Source organism: Mustela nivalis, assembly GCF_964662115.1.
Source record: "Mustela nivalis genome assembly, chromosome: 6".
Taxonomy (NCBI): domain Eukaryota; kingdom Metazoa; phylum Chordata; class Mammalia; order Carnivora; family Mustelidae; genus Mustela; species Mustela nivalis.
This window is the reverse complement of record NC_139025.1, coordinates 152,791,625-152,811,062: the sequence shown is the minus strand read 5'-3', so window position 1 is coordinate 152,811,062 and position 19,438 is coordinate 152,791,625. Positions and strand designations below refer to the sequence as shown.

The 19,438-nt window shown below is 42.5% G+C and overlaps 1 protein-coding gene across 3 annotated transcripts in view; it reads right to left on the bottom strand.

Annotated features, from left to right (window-relative positions):
• Positions 1-19,438, bottom strand: part of LOC309867399 (endophilin-A3) — a 487,937-nt gene that overhangs the window by 397,898 nt on the left and 70,601 nt on the right. For 2 of the 3 annotated variants that reach the window (XM_082736215.1, XM_082736214.1), the window contains exons 2-4: positions 8,596-8,664; positions 2,661-2,733; positions 103-246 (exon numbers count right to left, since the gene is read on the bottom strand). In XM_082736215.1, the coding sequence (XP_082592341.1) occupies positions 103-246; positions 2,661-2,733; positions 8,596-8,664 (286 nt within the window). Of the gene's footprint in view, positions 1-102; positions 247-2,660; positions 2,734-8,595; positions 8,665-19,438 lie in introns of those variants that run through there. The other variant, XM_082736213.1, reaches the window with a different exon arrangement.

Here is a 19,438-nt window from a genome sequence, read left to right as displayed (position 1 = left end):
CTATGTAAATAAATGAATCTTAAAAAAAAAAAAAAAAAAAGGGCATCGTGCATCACCTACACTCGGCACGGGAGACCCTAGGCCCAGGCGGTGCGCACTCACCAAACGTGGAGCCTTCGCCCAGCTCTTTCCCGTACTTCAGCATACAGTCGCCCAGCAAGCCTTCCGTCTGGGGGTAGCCGGTGGTCTTCACCTGCCCTCGAATCTTCGACACAGTGTTCAGCATTCCTAGCTTAGCTCTGTATGCTTAAAAACATTGTCATTTGTAATTCCTTAAAAGGACAAGGTGAAGCCACGGTCTGTCGCATTGAACCGGGGAGGACAAAACAGAGGCCACCTGGTGGGCAACTTGCAGGAGGCCTGGAGTGAGGGACAGGGCCGATGTGACCGAGTCTGTCTCTCATGGGATTTCCCAGACTCTTTCACCAAGGGGGGTGGTGCTGAGCGCCCAGTTGCGTGGCCGGGATGGAGCACAGGGGACCCGGGCTACCCCGGCCCGTGGGCAGGGTAGGACACCGAAAGGCCTGCCGTGGCCCACACCAAGTTGGGTGCAGACACCAGGGCAGCCAGTCCTTCCTGGGGCCCAACGGATCACGGAGACCAGAACTCCCGAGGTGCCCATGTTTCTGACCACCAGCGGGCCACGAACACCCTCCCTGTGCCCCCAGAATGTGCTTGTCTGATTATATCCAGTATCATTATGAAGGGCTGCTGCTCGTTCTGGCTCAGCACAGAGCCAGGAGGAGGAAACAGACCCCCCAGGGAGCGGGAGTCTGGGTGTGGATGGTCCTCCGGGTGCGGTCAGGTCCCCAGTCCCCTAGGGAAATGACATGCGGCCACGCTCCTGGACTTCTCTGTGACTCAGGCGGGGAGCGCTTCCTGAACCCAGCTCTGTGGGACGGCCCAGGCCAGCGCCGGCCCTGACGCAGCTCCCTCTGGTTACTGTGAGGCAGAATAGACAAGATGTCCTTTGCTGATAAAGTCGGGGATGAGGTCGGGAAAAGGAAACCATAGTGATATGGCTAAATAAAGATGGAAAGATGCCCCTAAAAAGGCAGAAATCGTGTTAATAAAGGGTGGGAGAGGGCGCGCCTGCGGTCTCTGGCCGACAGATAAAGAGCGGCCGGCCTGACCCACGCAGGGACGAAAACCAGACCAATCAGGAGGTACCTACGGGGGGCTGTGACTATGAACTGACCCCATGCTAAGGACCTGGGACTTTATCCCACAGGCCTGAGCGTGAAGCGCACACTAGCCTGTGGTGTCTGAGATAGCGTTAGGAAGTAAAGGGATCCACTTTTATTTGCTTTGGCTTTAATAATGACATGTTTGTTTTCACGTGTTCTAGACCAGCGCCTCTCAAACTGTAGGCGCATACAAATCCCACAAGGACCCTGTGAAAACGTAAAGTCTGACGCCGGCAGTTTGGGAGGAGCCCGGATTCTGCGTGTTCCCAGTCTCTCAGGGGACGCCGGCCTTTCTGAATCGTGCCCACCTCGGTTCAAAGCCATTGTCCTCCTGGTCCCTGCCCACAAAGGCTTCGCTCTCCTACAGATGACACACATGCACACAAACACACACACATGCACAGGCACACACACACCCTTAGCTCCTCCTTCCCACTGTCAGGTTAGAAACCAGAAGGCAGCCGGCATGCGACGGGTCGCGGTGCAGCTGGAAATAACAGAGGCCTCTGTCCAAGCAGACGCGTCCACTGCGGCCCCCCCATCCCCACTCTGCCCCCTTCCAACGTTGCTTCTCTGCGGATGGGATCTTGGTCCAACTTCACGCCACCCCACGATCCAGGAAAACCCCTCGCCAAGAGTAAGCTCTTGCTAAGTATGTGCTGACTGATTTATCCGGAAAAGGAACATATGTGGCTCACCTCAATCCCGGAGGCAGCCAGAGCAGAGATGTATTTATTATAGTTTTTAAAGTTCTAATCACCTATTCAGTCCTAAAGACTTCTACACCCACCAACCTCCCCAGACAAGATTTTTATAAAATTTATGTTTTTAAATTTTTACTGTTCAGATTCTCAGAGGGTTGCTGGGTCTGTGCTGATTCCCATAGCCAAGGGAATCACAGTCACCACGTGCAAATACTAGATTCCTAAAAGGTCCCTAAAAGGGAAAGGCAGATTTGGCAATGCGCAGAGTTCCAGGCTTGGAGGCCCTGCCCCCTGTCGGTTTCTGGATTTTACAAGAAATCCAGGAAAAATTCATCAAGGGGTACTCGTTCATGACTTCAGAATTAAAATCCTCCTGTGGAAGCAATTTCAAGGGGATATACACCTTCAGAGCAGGAGGACGGGATTTTTTTTTTTTTCCTAAAAGAGGAGATGCCTCCATACGAAAATGTATACAAAATGTTTGCTGGCTCTCAGAAGCAACTCCTCAAAGCTGCCTTCGCTCTGCAGAGCCTTGTGGCTAAGCCCAGCCCCCACCCGAATGAGGTCACTGCAATTCACACCATTGTCTGTCGGGATTCACTGAAATACCTTGGTCTGGAGGTCTGACTTAAAAAACCCTGAATTTTATTATTTGGATGCAAAAAACGTTGTTTCTAAATTATGTCAGCCATACGTCAAGCAAACATGGGTGACTGATCCGTGACAACAAATGAACAAGAGAATATTTCAAGACATTTTCTAACTTTACCTGGATTTGGCTGAAGATATTCTGTGGCCTTTGAAAGAATTTCTGCAACAGCTTTATTGGTAATGTCTATTTTCTTTAAAAGAAAAACACATAAAAATGTTGGTAAATGACACAGAATTCACAGAAAGACAGAGGAGTAATATGCATTAATTTGATATTAAGAACACGTTATTATGGTGATTTTAACCTAAATGAATTTCAGCATTTTAGGGGAGAAGCAATTATTTTCTCACTTTGATTCTGGGACAGCTCTTTCTCCCCTTGATGATGGAGAACATGCATTTTTTTTTCTTTTTAACATCAAGTAAGTATTCACATAGTATCTGGAAAACTCGGACAAGTCATTACACTCCACTCGGTCACTGGATATATGTCTCTCGGGCCAACACTAGGCATGTCTGAACCAAACTTTCCTTATCTGCCGGGTGAACTTGACGCCCATACTCAATATAAGGACGCCCTAATAATGACTCACATTAGAAACTGCCACAGTGAATCAACAGTGAAAGAATCCTTCTCACCAGCGGGTCACTAACATAAACACCCAGGTGTTCTGTCTACTGCGTTAAGACTGAATCTTTCTTTCCACAAAACCATTCCTGGAGGGCGCCTGGGTGGCTCAGTGGGTTGAGCCTCTCTGCCTTTGGCTCAGGTCATGATCCCAGGGTCCAAGGATCGAGCCCCGCATCAGGCTCTCTGCTCGGCAGAGAGCCTGCTTCCTCCTCTCTCTCTGCCTGCTTCTCTGCCTACTTGTGATCTCTGTCAAATAAATAAATAAAATATTTTAAAAAAAAATTCCTGGACACCGGCTGCTGGTTAGCCAGCCACTGAATGTGAGAACAGACAATGAGGTTAAATGTACACATTACAATAGCTTTATTTCATACCCTCAATAACCTGAAAGAAAATATAAGGAAAAAGGAGATCCCATTCGTAAGAGCAACTTGGAAATACACAACAATAAGGAATAAATATAATGAGAAATGTACCGTATCTATTTCAAAAACCGTATTTCTAAATGGGAAAGTTTAATTGTACAAAGATGTAAATCCGTCCCCCAAATTAACATGTAAAATGAATTCAAATCTCATCTGAATTATCATTTTTTTCTTTTTTTTTGTTACAACTTAGCAAATTAATATACTAAACATACTGGATTACAAATACAGACCTAAAAACAAAGTGTAAAGGTAATAAATTATACAGCAGTGTATTCTGAAATATGGGGATGGGAAGAATCGTTGTAGCATGACCCAAAATCCGAATGTCTTAAGTGAAAAGACCAAAATTCTGACCCTAAAAAGACTGAACAATGAAAAGACACAGTACACAAGATTCGACAAAATTGGCAAAATGAAAGAGAAAGAAAACTGTACAAGGGACACATGTTAGTATCCACAAAACACAGAACTCCCACTTAAAGAACAAAACAAACAAAACCCAGCCCAACTAGAAGAGACAAGAACATAAACCAGCAATCCACAAACAGGGAAAAATGCAAGTTCAAACACTTGACAAAATGTCAGAAAAATTGTAAATTAAAAAGGAGATACTTTTCACTCACCAGATTGGCCAAAAAAAATTTTTTTTAATTGATTTGTCCCAATATCAGGTATGATACAGGTGTGGGGGGAATGGGCCCTTTCACGCACAGAGTGCGAGATAGAATCAGCTTCTGGAGATGAAGGTGATGGCGTTATCATCAGTAGTAATGGGGCGTATCAGTGTCACTCTTGGACTTCCAGAAATTTATCATCTGGAAACACGCCAGCAAAGTGCAATTATGTAAAAGGATGTTAGACCATTTTATATCGTATTGAAAACTGACACCAACTTGAATGACAAGCGGTAAGAGACTGATTGGATCAATCGTGAAACATCCAAATAAAGGAATATTTAATCATCAGAGAGAAAATATAAGGGAGCTCCAAGGGTACTAGCAAGATGCCCAGAGCGCATCGTCAGGGACAAAAAGCAAGTTGCAGAGTGATTTGTAATACAAGAAATTCATTTTCGTAACTCAAAGAAACATTTTGGCCAGGGTCCGAAGCTTTCAACCAAGTCAGCTCTCGATCAGCTTGAAGCTCTAGTTGTTCCCCATCGCTGAAGGCCTCAACGCGGGACCCCGGGAAGGTTTAACGGGACAGCAAGGTTTAACGGGCCACGAATCACACTCGTCTTATGCACACGTGCCTACGTGCACGGGGCCTCGTAACACATTCTCTAAGCTTTGAGATCCCTTCAGTGTGTCCGATAGTTTAGGAAGTGTTTGAGAGGAAATGTTGAAGTGAACAGGATCACCTAAATGTTTACGTTTTACTAGAGTTTCAAGAAATGCAAGTTCTTAGGAAAACCCTATTTTAAATTTGACGTGACGTTGGAGCAAATTCCATGCGTCGCTTTTGTGATTCTAGACGTCTGCAATGTGCAAGGGCATCGGCTTAATTGAGTCAGTGAAGATAAACGTGTGAGGGTTTAATCTGTTACGCCTATGACTTCCAAGAACCTAAAATGAAGAGTAACCGAAGACGATCACCGTTTTTGTGCCGAAATTACTAAATTTATAAATGAGGGTCATCGGTTCAGCTTAAGTTTAAGAAAAACTAGGTTTTAGATTTATAAACTTTTTCAAGCCTCCTATTAATTAAGACACAGCTCAGCATGTTCCTTTCCACGTATCCAACCTTGTTTAGACATGAAAAGCCACCAGGAAGCTAGCCTTCATCTCTGAAGGGTGACCCTGAGATCTGTGGGCAGGGCTCCTTTCTGCTTGAGATCCTTTTCTATCTTTTGGGGGAGGGGGGGAAGCCAAGAAACAAATGGTCAGAGTCAGAGGCCTGGTGTGCACAGACAGAGCCACTTCCAGAACGTCGGAACTGGGAATCAGACAGCAGCTTCCAGAACGTGCCAGCAGTCAGAACTGGGAATTAACCCTTTACAAACAAGGAGATGCCCACGAACCACACCGGCAGATACGGGCAATGAAGATGAACACCGAAAAAAAAAAAAAATCCATGCAGTTTAAAAACAAACAAACAAACAAAAATTAAGCAAAGTCTCCCTCCTAGAATAACTGGGGCTCTTGTGGCCAGGGGGAAATGTTCAGGCCACGAGATGCTATGCAATGTCTGCGGCTAGCCGTCAGGACGAACGGGGGAAAGTAAAAATCAGTTCTGTAAAGTCTACCTAGTACAAAGGCACCTTTGCCCACTGATTAAATCTGGAGTTTCCTTCCAATGTGGGCAGGGAGCGTGCCCCTGCGGCGCCCCGAAGCCCACGCCACAGACTCTTCCAGGCCTCGGCCTGGGCTGGAGAGCTGCAAACAGCCCTGGTTTCAATGGCTGTTCATGATATTCTATTTTTTAAATTATTTTTAAAAATAATCCACCAAAAGAAAAAAAAAAAAAAAGAATCCATACCTGTCACTCTATCATCTTATTCCTTATGCAATCTATCTGTCTTACCCTTCTCTCTCTCAGTCACACTTGGTGGAGGAGGCTTTTTGAAAAAAAAAAAAGGGGGGGGGTTCTTGGTTTTATTCATTGGTTCTTCTATTTTGTTGTTATTGTTTCCTATTTTATTAATCCCCCATTAATCCATATTGATTTCTTCCTTCTACCTAAAGTGATTTAATTTGCTGTTACAGTCCTAGCTTCTTGACTTAAATGATTTATTCATTTTCTTCATTTATTTTCTATTAAGTGTTTTTAAGATGTAGCGTTACACCACAGGTTCTGATATATAGAATTCTGTCTCTTGTGCCTAAATGATCCTTGATTTTACTTTTCATTTCTTCTTTAACAACAATTTTTATACATTTTTAAATTTCTAAACATCTAGAATTGGGAATGTATACCTTCCTTATAGTCCTGTATTCTATGATTTTACCCTGGGAATTCTTTTTTTTTTTTTTTTTTAAGTTTTTTTCTGGAGCCTAACATATGATTATTTAAAGGGACTTAAAAAGAATACAGATTCTCAATTTGAAGACTGTAGACTTCTGTATCTATTTATAATAGAATCAAAACTACTAATTATATTTTATACTAACTGCCTATGAGTCAATCTATTATTATCATCAACTCTATCTATTATTCATGAGAGGTATGTGAACTCTTCTCCTCTGGATTTGTCCATTTTCCATGTATTTCTGACAACTTTTCCCTTATGTATTTAGATGCCATGTTATGTGGTGCATAATGGTTCATAACTATCACAATTTTCTGATAGAATGCATGACTGCATCTTTTTCACATAATTTTTAAAAGATTTACTTATTTTAGAGAGACAGAGCAAGCAGGGGGAGGGGCAGAGAGAGAGAGAGAGAGAGAGAGAGAATCCTCAAGCAGACGCCCAGCTGAGCAGAGAGCCTGATATGGGCCCAATCCCAGGAGCCTGAGATCATGACCTGAGCCAAAATCAAGAGTCAGCTGCAGCTGCTTTAACCGACTGAGCTACCCAGGTGGCCCCCTTTTCATAACTTTTTCCACTTAGTGGGGGTTTTTTCCATCAAATTTCACTTTGACTTTACTATTCGTCCTCCACTTCCATATGGCTAGGATTTGTCTTGGAGTATCTCCTCCATTCCTTTGTCATTTCTGTGCCTTGTTTTAGGGGGATCGGATACTATCTAATTAATCTCTTCCAGAAAGTCCTTAAAATTTCTGGCCACACGTTAGATATCTCCATGCTTTTCACTGCTGTAAGAAAACAAATGGATTTTATTTTTATATTTCTCCTGTCGTTCACTGGGGTTTTAGGAAGAAAAAATTGTAGTTTCATCCGAAACTACAATTGCGGAGATGTGTTTTGATGTGTTTTTCAATTTGACATTTAAACTGGGTCATTTTGTTAGTAAGAAAGTTACACATGACATCCTTATATACCAAGGGATTTTTAAAAGTAATTTCAGGTATGCCAATGATGTGAAAATATTTCTGTGTTTTTCAATTAATCAGAAATTAAGTTTTTTCAAAAGCAAAACAACGTGAGCTTTTCCTCTCAAAGCATTAACATTTCTAGAACCGTAACAGTGCGCACCCAGAAAGGACAGTGTGGCCAGGGCTGGGTGTCCTGAGGACAGGAACCCTCCAAGTCATGGCCTGGGACTGGACCCCCTCCCCCACATCTGATGACAGCTCTGCAACCTGCTCTGTGCGGTGTTCTAGATTCGACATCTGAGGATAGATGCTTTGTTTCTGTCCGCCCTCTCTCATCTGGGGATTCTCATTATTAAAACAAGGCTATGTTCAAAGGGCTCAAGACCAAGGGGAAGGCAAATGGGGACGCTGGTAACTGCTAGTGGTCCTAGTTCTCCCTCCGCCTCAGCCATCCCACAGCTGACCAGCAAACAGGTGAAGGGACAGAGATTTTACAATCTTCCTTTGGAGGGTGTTATACTCATTTCTATAACAAGATCATATTTTCCTAAATGCTTTCAAACACCTAATTTTTTTTGCATAATAATTTCTTTTGTATCCATGTGAGGCAGGCAGGGCACACGTTATCTAACTTGTGTCACTGGTCGGAAAAGATGAAAGCGCTTATCGACGTTCACACTGCTGGTCCCAGCGACAGAACCCAGATGAACGTTATCTGTCACGCAGCTTCTGCAACACATGGGAACAGAGCCAGAGTCTTCCACACGGTCCATCGTTATGCATTTGAAGGGTCTCATCCCAGAAATACATTTTGATTTTCCAGATACATTATCACAATTACGTGGGTCTTTTTCTTGCAGTAACTGCCAAGATTGACCATGTTTTGAACATTCTGACTTTTGGCCACTAGAGGGAACCAACTAGCCACGGCCCAGCTCACATCAACGGGTCTTCACATCCCAGGTTCCCACTAACAGCCTTAACATCATCAGTACATCTCACATGAGGATGAAAATCAAATTTGTAATACAACTGACATTAGCATGCTCTCTTACCCTCTCCATGTCAAGAAATTCGTCATCTAGTTTCGTTCCTTCGACGCCACTTATTTTTTCACTAAACAGCTGCAGAAATAAACAGAAGTTAACTGCATTGTACAATCTGTTATCATAGTTTGACTCAAATCTCTACAAACAAAAACAAAAACAAAAATCTCATGTTCAGCTTGTTGCATTTTTTTTTTTTGAACCAAGTCCTCTAAAGAAAATTGTTGGAAGAAGGAACCGAATCAAAGGACACGAGAATATGTCTATTTCTCACTCACGCAACAAATATTAATTGAGCACCTACTGTGTACTTTACATACAGTATGTATGTAAAAGTAAAGTATATAAAGTAAAGTACTTTACTGTTTGTAAAGTACACAGTAGGTGTTCTAGTAGAAACACAGATAAATGAGATCCTTACATAGGAACCTACAGTTCAGCAGAAGACATAATACGTGCACACTCAACTGAACTACAAGGGAGGAAAAATCCGGACAAAACAGTGCTGGGTACGAATCACTGTAAACACACCAAGTAACAGGCATTTTGGTGATCACAGGATTCTGGGAGCCCAAAGTGCGGGAGAGAAGGGGGGACACCCAGGACCTGTTTCCTACAAAGCTTGGCATTTGAGCTGCCCATTTAAGGATAAGGGACATTTCAACAGGCAGCACTGAACGAGTCTCGCAGCATAAGGCAGTGCAAAAAAACACCCCGAGACGGCAATGTGTAGGACACGGTTTTACCACCATGCCCCTCTGGCATTTAGACCAGATAATTCTCTGTTGCGGGAGGCTGTCCTGGGCATTGCAGACGAGTTAACATCATCCCTGGCCTCCACCCACTCAATCCAACAGCACACACAGACACGCGTGGGGACAACCAGGAACGTCTCTAGATGACTCAGACTCTCTCACTGGTAGAGGGCAAATGTGTTCGAGAAACAGCAGGACATTTGGTTTGACTACAATGACTAGTGATCGAGGGAGAATGGGAGAAAACAGATGCCGCAAGTTAGAGAGGGCAGATCACACAAATTCTCAAATGCCAAGCAAAAAGGTATGCCGCAGAAGTCCCTAAATATTCTTTGTCCAACACAGTGTATGTACTCAGAGAAACCTTTTAGCAAAGGGAGTCTGGCTCCAGCGTGGGCTGCATTAGAGAACAAGGAGGAGGACTGAAAATAAGGTAAATCGCTTTCTTTTTTCTTTTTTTTTTTTTAAGATTTTATTTATTTATTTGACAGACAGAGATCACAAGTAGGCAGAGAGGCAGGCAGAGAGAGAGGAGGAAGCAGGCTCCCCGCTGAGCAGAGAGCCCGATGTGGGCCTCGATCCCAGGACCCTGGGATCATGACCTGAGCTGAAGGCAGAGGCTTTAACCCACTGAGCCACCCAGGCGCCCCGGTAAATCGCTTTCTTTAGAAAAGCACAGCAACATGATCTGCTTATACCTTTAAAATATTTCTGTGAATTTAAAAATCAGTAGTACATCAGGGGAGGGGTTTCCCATCAATTAATGGTCAAAGGATCGCAGGTTTTTTATTGTCAATGCGACTTTCTGCTGCTATTCCCACTGGGACTGCAAATACAGCATTCCTCTTTAATAGGAGGAGTGAAGGTGCAGACACAGCAGGTAACTTACACTGGAGGTGGGAGGAGGAATTATCTGGATGGAGTCGTTAGGGGAAGAATGAACAATGGCCATGATTTTTTATCTTCCCTCTAGCTATGTCTTTGCAGCTTCTCCTGGCCAGAGTTGGAGTCTACCTACCCCACCCTGAGTCTGGACTTGACACTCGTTTTGAACCACAGACAGAAACGGAGGCCTTTGCAGATCTGGCACGCTCTCAGTCATTCTCTTGAAACCCCGCTGCCACCACGTGAACAGGCCTGGGCTAATTAGCTGGGTGGTGACAGACAAGTGGCCCGAACACTCCCCTCAGGACAACCAGGCCATCCCTGGGACCAGAGCCCCTAGTTGGTCTGGCAGCTGACAGCAGGCACGGGACAAAGCCCTGGGAATGGACTTGAAGAGATGCTGGTTGTTTGACATGAAACACTGGAGTGCTTTGTTACACAACAAAAGCTAGCTGATACACTACACAACAGCTCTGTTTCTCAGCCTCAGTACGGAGGTCACAGGCGAGTCTGCCAATGCCCTGATACAAGGTATAACCTTCCACAGAGACGAGACAGAATCCCAGGGCCACACGCTCAGTGGCATTTACCGTGGGAGTCTCCATCAATTAGGTCTCCCAAACACCTTTTTGTCTAGTAGTGAGACCATTTAAAATATTAGTTCTTAACTTTGGAGGTAACACTCTGAGACTCCAGTGAAAGTTACACAACCACACCCCAGGAGAAACACTCCTTTTCCTGCATGGTAGATGCCAAAGTGGCCACGGGGCCTTGTAGCTCCTCCCACTAAGAAGCGCCTCTATTTCTCTCCCCACTGACTAGCTTGTGTCAACAGAACAGAAAGTAACAGGCCTTAATAGGTTCATTATAGCTACGAAGTGGCGGTGTCGATACTTCTGGCCCCGCTCCGAGCTCCACCATAACCATGAGCCTGAGCTACCATGTTGGAGAACGAAGGCCACTCAGAGCAGAGAGAAGCCTTCCAAGCTGAGCCCTCTCGTGCTCCAAACCTCCAGCTGACTGGGCAGCTGACTGCCAGCAGAGGGGTCAGTTCAAGCCCAGCTGAGGTCAGCCAGACCAACAGACCTCCCCAGTGAGTCCCGCCCAAATCACAGACCCACAAAATGGTGACAAGTTTTTGTTTTTGAGTCACTATGTATTGAGGTGGTTTGTTCCAAAGCAAAAGAATTGATACAGTTGCCTATAATTTCAGAGGGTTACCGTAACCCCTCTGCAGAAGCCCACTCTAGATCCCTGTTTTAAAATACCCATTTGAAAAGCTCCTTAGCACTGACAGGCAGACCCAAAACATCCTTAATCTGAATCCGTTTTACCGGTTCAGGTTCTACCTGTTCTATTTTCAGAAAGCAGAGTGTCTAATAGAAGGAGGAGTGTTCTGCTTTTAAGAACAAAAAATAGTGAGATTAATATTCCTGTGTTTGAAGAGAGATGATAATATAGGACGGTTTTCAACATGAGTCCCAGGTAAGCATCATGATCAATCTTCTGTTTTTTCTGAAGTGCCCCAGTGGTGCTCAGCTGTTTGAGAAAATACGCATTTGGTATCCGCTCCTTAGACGATCTATTGATACTTGATACTTAATCACTCAAAGAATATGGCTGAGCACCTCCTATGTACAAGGCACCATAATTAGAACATGCAGATAGAGACGAAAAAGACAAGCATGGTCCCTAAGGGCTCCTGACCTCATTAAGGAGTTACAGAAAGTGGGGTTCTATTTCTTGTAAGTGTTAGAAACTAAACAGAAATGCTTGAGCTCCTACTACTAGTGAAGATAACTAGAAAAATTCAACTCCAATACATCCCCTCTGAATACAGAGCAATGATAGATTAAATATCCCCCAAAAAGGAACCATAAAGACAAGCAATGCTTTAACAACAGAATCGATTTTTGTCATGGACCAGAAAAGGAACAGAGAAACAAAACATGATGGACAGAGTTGAAGTCTCGGTTGTGCTGGTGTCTTGTCAGCCACAGGCTCTGGTGGCCAGTAGTCTAGCTCTTGTTGGGTAAAATGGTCTCTACAAGTTCCCCGTGAGACAAGAGCCCAGAATCAGGTTCTGCTTAAAACCAGGGGATGGGGAGGGAAGGGAAGTTGGAAAAAACATCCATATGCAAACCACTGTCTGAGGTTGGTACCTTTGGCAATCCGTGGGCCCATGGAGACTGGAGAGCAAAGAAGCAATTGGGTCACCCCCAGCTCTCTGGCTAGACCAAGGTACCACCAATATCACCAGAGACCAGAAACCACACTTCCATGGGATGCCAGGCAGAAGACCTCACAACCACCAGAGAGAAGTGAGCAAAGACGGGATAAGAGTAACAAAAAGACACCCTCCCCAGTAAAAATTAAGCACAGAAATCTAAATTCTAGGGCGCAAGGCTAAATCTAACACCAAGTAAGAAAGCCAACAAAATCATAGATCATGACATGAATTCACGTCCAGTGACCACCATGAAACAATATAACAGAAAGCTTGTGTGTATGCTAATGATGTCATCAACATGATAAATGAAGAAACAATGTCTACTAAGGAAGAGAAAGCAATTACACAGAAGGGAAATTGTACAAATTGCTATTAAAAATTAGAAATCTTGGAAACCAAAAACAATAATCATGAAAATAAAAAATTCAATAAATGGGATAAAGTCCAGACTGGACACAACCAGAAAGAAAACTGGTAAACCACAAAATATTACTAAAGAATGTATGGAGAGAACAAAAAATTTCAAAGGAAAAGATCTTTTTTTTAAAGAAAATATATGAAATATCAGTTTAGAGAATAAGATCTATCAGATATGGACTCCAGAAAAAAGGATAGACTATAAGAGACTCAGTATTTTAAGAGTTAATAAGCTCTGCTGGGTTTTTTGTTGTTGTTGTTGTTCTTGTGGTTTTGTTGTTGTTGTTGTTGTTTACACAACTGAAAGAAGGCGTGAGTCCACAGTTTAGACGTATACTCAAATGCTAAGCAAGGTACATATTAATTTGCACGTCAAGATTTGGAGAATAAACAATTCTAAAACTCCCACAGGGGGAATAAAGCCACAATTAGATTCACAGCAGATTTCTCTTCAGCAACACCAGATTCCAGGAGGCAATGGAAGATCAGTATCAACGTGCTAAGAAATGTGAAAACCTAGGATTTTGTGTCTCCCTCAACTGTTATTTAAAAAGTAAACAAAACAAAGACCTATTCAGACAGACCATTTGTTTCTAATAAGAGTAATGTTAACGTACTTCACCAAAGAGATAAAAGTTGATCCATGACGGAAGGTATGAACTGCAAGAAACAATAGTGAGAACAGAAACTGATTCACGATGGTGGCATATACAACCGCAGACTAAAAACAAACAAGCAAAAACAAGTCTGTGAGTTCACAAAAGGGTAATGTTATAACCATAAGCAGTAATAAGATGGGAGGGGGAGGGGGCCCAGCGGATATTCTGAGCACAGTAAGGTTCCTTTATGTTCAGGAGAAGTGGGAAATGGACATCACTTTAAACACTGTTAAAACTATAGGTGAGAATCTGTGTTACATAATTAATCGTAACTACTAAAAGCATAAAACAATAATATACATACAGTACTATTCGTGTTATAACATAGTTTACACACCAGTGCGTTGGTTGGAAAACCGCTGTTTTCCAATCCAAACAAAACAAAACAAGAAAAGAAGTTTGGCACGGTGGGGGCGGCGGGGCACAGAACAAAGGGGATTACAAAATGGAAACCACAATATAAGACGGTAATAAATCCAAATACATCAGTAACTATTGTCCAGGTAAATGATTAAATTCAACATGTTAAAGGATAAATAAAGTGGATTTTTTTTTTTTTTTTTTTTTTTTTTTTAGTAATCTCTCCACCCAACGTGGGGCTTGAACTCACGACCCCTAGATCAGGAGTCATGTGCCTACGGACTGAACCAGCCAGGTGCCCCAGATTTTTTAAATCCAGCTACATGTGGCCTCTATGAGACACACATAAAATATAACTGAAAATGAGTAGTAGATAAGTTATAACTACTAGGAAAATGCTGATTAAAAAAAAGTTGGTAACAACAGCATCAGACAAAAAAAGACTTTAAGGTAAAGCACTAGTAAGTACATAAAACCGAGCTAATGATAAAAGGAGAAAGCCACCAAAATTCTGTTACAATAATGACCCACCTAATAGCATAGCTTCAAAAAACTAGTAATAAAGCAAAAAAAAAAAAAAAAAAAGAAAGAAAAGAAAAGAAATAAAAGAAGTCCACAATCATAGCAGATTTCAATACAAATGTATCAGAAAACTGACGGCCCAAATGTGAATTAAAAAAAAAAAATCTTGGAAGGAATATAAGTGGTCTGGAAGACCAACCTTGATCAAATAAGAACATATATACCTGCCCTTCCAGCCAATAAATAAATAGAAAAATGTATATTCTCTGCAAGTAAAAACAGAACATTAGAAACACTGACCACTTACTAGGTCACAAAATCAGCCAACACTATATAGAACATTTTTTTTTTTAATTTTACCACCATGCCATTCAATTAGAAATCAATAATAAAAATAAATAAGTCAGTATAAAATTTTTGAATTTGGTCCTAATTGACAATGAATGATAAAAGAAGCCCTAAAAGAAATTAATTTTTTTAATTTAACAATAAAAATAGTATCCATCAAAACCTGTGTGGGATGTGGCAAGAACAATATGTAGAAATCAATGAATTACCTTAAATTCACCCACATGAAAAGTCACTTCAACTTAATATTTCAAACATTAGTGACACAACGTCATTCAGTCTAATTCCCTAAGTATCTGGAAGTCCGCTGACTACATCCATATGCCAGAGATACCAAGGTCACGCCACACGCTCGTGGGCCCACTGAGAAGCAGAAGTCGATGGCCAGGATATGGTAAGTACTCACCCAAAACACAGATGCAGAATTTGCTATTAGAGCTCGGATGGAAGGAAGCAAATCATACAGATGAGGAGGGGCCAAGAATGTTCTAGAACAGGGCCTAGAAGGCTACATGGACAGCACCCAGGAGACCAGAAAAGAAGTGGCATTTCTGCCAGAGAGACAGAGTAAGCTAAGGCATTACTTAGGATAAGAGGGCATTAAGGAGAGAGCGCAGTGATGCAAATGGGTAACTGATAGGAAAATGAACACCCAAGCACAGGGGCAGGGGCCAGACCCTGAGGCTGAACTTAATCCTTCAAGCAGTGGAGACGTTCAAGCAGGTGAGTGGTATGATCAGGTCGGTCCTTCAGCCAGGAAGATCACCCGAGTGGCCCCAGGACAACACTCGGGACAGGCACCTGAGAGCGGGCAGGGAACATCCACTAGGAAATCTTAAGGGATATCCACGTGAAGGGGTGGACTGGGGGAAAGGTGTCAAAATTTCACTCTGAAACTGCCGGCTACCTTCTTCGACGTCATATGCCAGCTGCCCTCGCCTAGTCATCTGCCCCATCACAAACAGCAGTGTCCGACCTGGGCTCGCCAGACAGGAGATACGAATGTGAAACACACACCTGGGGCCAATCCGCGTGGTTCCCACAGTCCACGCCCACACCCCGCCCTGTGAAAAAGACCACGCAGCAAACTAGGCATCTCTGGGGTGCCCTGGTCCTATGGTCAGAGACAGAAGCCTACTTGCCATCCTCCAATTTCGCCAGGAACAGGAAAACAAAAGGAGCATTTTCAAAGACCACAGGGAACACTGATATAAAAGAAATTTATCTGGGAAATAAAGGTTTTGCCTTGCTTTTCAGCCAGACCCAGCAGGGGGAGGAGGAGGCTGAGTGGGAAAAGTTAACATAGCCTTGGCCTTCTTCTTGGGCAAAATAATCTGTTTTCAAAGAAACCTTGGCTTCTCTACCTTCTTCCCTTTAATGAAGCAAGAAATTAAATGGCCAGAGAGTCTGAACCTAGGAAAAAATGTAAAAAAGCAAGGGTAAATTAGAAAGGGCTCCAGAATAGTATCCTCTAACCAGTGTGCCACGAAATGCAGACTGCCCAAATGAATAGCTCCTTGGCCATACAAACTGGAAATACTGGGATTAACCAAATAGGGAGATTTCTTTACCAAAACATTTTCAGAGACTTCAATGAGGAAATGGCACTGTGGATTTCCAAGGGGCTGCCTATGAGAGGTAGAATTTCCCACCCTTACCTGGTCATGGGAGATGTCTCATACAAGGAAAAAATCTTAGATTTCTGAGAAGTCTACTTGGAGAAGTCCTGCACCAAAATGTCACCCCCATTGGCTCCCTGAGTTCTCTCCCCCCTCCCCCGCCCCAACCTATTAGCAGTCCTACTCTGCTTTGTCAGCCCTGGAAAATAGGGCAATGTGCAATTATAAATACAAACAAGTAAGGTTATTTTAAGTCATTAACATCAGGGGAAGATGAGGAAAGGGTAGAAGTGAGCTCTCTGTACTAGTTTTGTGACTTTTCTGAGTCTCAAGTTATTTCAAAATTTAAGTTAAAAAAAAAAATCTCGGGCGCCTGGGTGGCTCAGTGGGTTAAGCCGCTGCCTTCGGCTCAGGTCATGATCTCAGGGTCCTGGGATCAAGTCCCGCATCGGGCTCTCTGCTCGGCAGGGAGCCTGCTTCCTTCTCTCTCTCTCTGCCTGCCTCTCCATCTACTTGTGATTTCTCTCTGTCAAATAAATAAATAAAATCTTTAAAATAAATAAATAAATAAATAAATAAATAAATAAATAAATAAAAATAAAATAAAAATAAAAATAAAAAATCTCTGAAGGCTACCGAAAGCAACCCAGGCAGTCAGGATCTGAGAAGCCAAAATCATGAAAAGGACGACGACGCACCGAGAGAGCCATCCATTTACAGCTGCTTTTGCTCTTTGGAGAAAAATGTCTGCCTGACAACACAGGACGTAAAGGCTGAGCAGAAAGCATCAGCAAGAACTTGCAGAAGTCCCCTTGGACTGGGGAGGGGAAAACCAGAGTGCACTGTAACCAAGGAAACCGAGACAGAAGAGGCCAAAATCCCAGGAACATAAAGCAGTGACTATAACACGTTATGTGCCATTTCCTCTCAAGGCTTCTGACGATTCCTCAGCTGCATACATGCGAGGCGAGATGCTAAGATACCAGTGTGAAGAGGCTGCTAGAAGGCCGAACATCGAGGTGGAAAGTTCTGCAGTATCCCAGTCACCAAGAGACAAAACTGGAGTACAGGACTCCCTTTCCCCTCATTGTTGTCAGAATAAAACTAAATCCTCCCTGGAGGAAGATAACATCACCCAGATGTCAGTCAAATAATAATTTTTTTAAAAGCATCTGGTATACCAGGAGACCGAACAACAACAAAAAATTGAAACTAAATTTATTTACTTTTTTAAAAGTAAGCTCTATGCCCAACGTGGGATTTGAAGTAAACTCTAAGATTGAGTCACATGCTTTAGCAACTGAGCCAGCCAGGTGTCCCCAAACTAAATTAAAAAAAAAAAATCTAATATGTAATCCCAAATTGACATTAGAAATTATCTTCAAAATTGGGGCACCTGGGTGGCTTAGTCAATTAAGCATCTATCTGCCTTGGTTCAGGTCATGGTTTCAGGGTCCCGGGTTGGAACCCCACACTGGGCTCTCTGCTCCATGGGGAAACTGCTTCTCCCTCTGTCTCTGGCCCTCCCCTCCGTTCATGCTCACTCACAAATAAATAAAATCTTTTTTTAAAAAGGAAATTATCTTCAAGATAATTATGATTACCTATGTTCAAAAAAATAGAAGACAAAGTTAAATTCTACCAGAAAACATTCTAGAAGAGTAAAAATGGAAATGGGTAGAAGAAAAATGCAGTAATGGAAATTCAGAATTCAACAGCTAGATTTAATAACAATTAGACACTGAAAAGAGAGTATGTGGACAGTGGAAGATAAAGCACTGGAAAGTAGGTTGAAACATAATGGGAAAGACGACTAAAAATACACACACAAAAAAGACATTACAAACATAAAAGACGCAGTAGAAACACCTAACATAAGTGTATTTTACAGTTCCAGAAGGAGGGGACAGAGAAATTGAAAAGAAGCAGTATTTGAAGAGATGATGGACAAGAATTGCTCAATATAGTCAAAAGACACCAAACCACAAATTAAAGCTCTTCTGTGAATCTCAAGCAGGATAAATATGAAGAAACACATACTTGGAACAAGTCTTTTGTTGAAGACTGAAGATGGAAAAACTTAAAGAAAAAAATACACCAAAAAAGCAACAAAAAGATTGTGAGCTGACAATGCTACAGAAATCACACACAGGGGCCCCTGGGTTGCTCAGGGGGTTTAGCCTTTGCCTTCTTCTCAGGTCATGATCTCAGGGTCCTGGGATCAAGCCCTGCATTGGGCTCTCTGCTCAGCGGGGAGCCTGCTCCCCCCCAACCCTGCCTACTTGTGATCTCTGTCAAATAAATCAATCTTAAAAAAAAAAAAGAAAGAAATCACAGCACAGCTACAAGACAATAAAAATCACAACTTTTAATGCTGATAGAAATTATCTGCCAACCTAAAATTCCATTCTCAGTGAATACACCCTTCATAAAGGAAGGCAAAATTTTAAAAATATTCAGAGGAAAGAATTGGGAGAATTTTTCATTGACAGACACACACACCAAAAGAAGCACTAAAGGGAGTTCTTGAAATAAAAGAAAAACATCCCAGATGGAAATAAGGAAATACAGTAGGAAATGAAGAGAACCAGAAAGAGAAATCTAAATGAATACTGACAGCTTAAAACAGTATCTTGTGAGGTTTTAAATATATGTGAAATTTTGAAACATGAACACAATGGCACAGAAGTCACCACTAAAGAGGTAGCAATAAATTGTTAATGGGTCTTTTATTGCTAGGATGTTTTAAAGTACTAATTTAAGAAAGACTCCACCACATAAAAATGCAGGTTGTAATCTCTAGAGTTGCTCTTTAAATAATCATAAATATATAACAAGCAAAATGCTGGAGAAGAAAATGGAATAATAAAAATGATTCATTCAAAAGACAGTAAAAGAAGGAGAAGAAACAAGAATACGACAAATAAAAAATAATATAGCAGATTTAAATGCAAAAATATCCGTAATTACTTTAAGTGTGCATGAACTAGGGTGCCCGAGTGGCTCATTTGGTGAAGCGTCTGCCTTTGGCTCAGATCATGATCCTAGGGTCCCAGG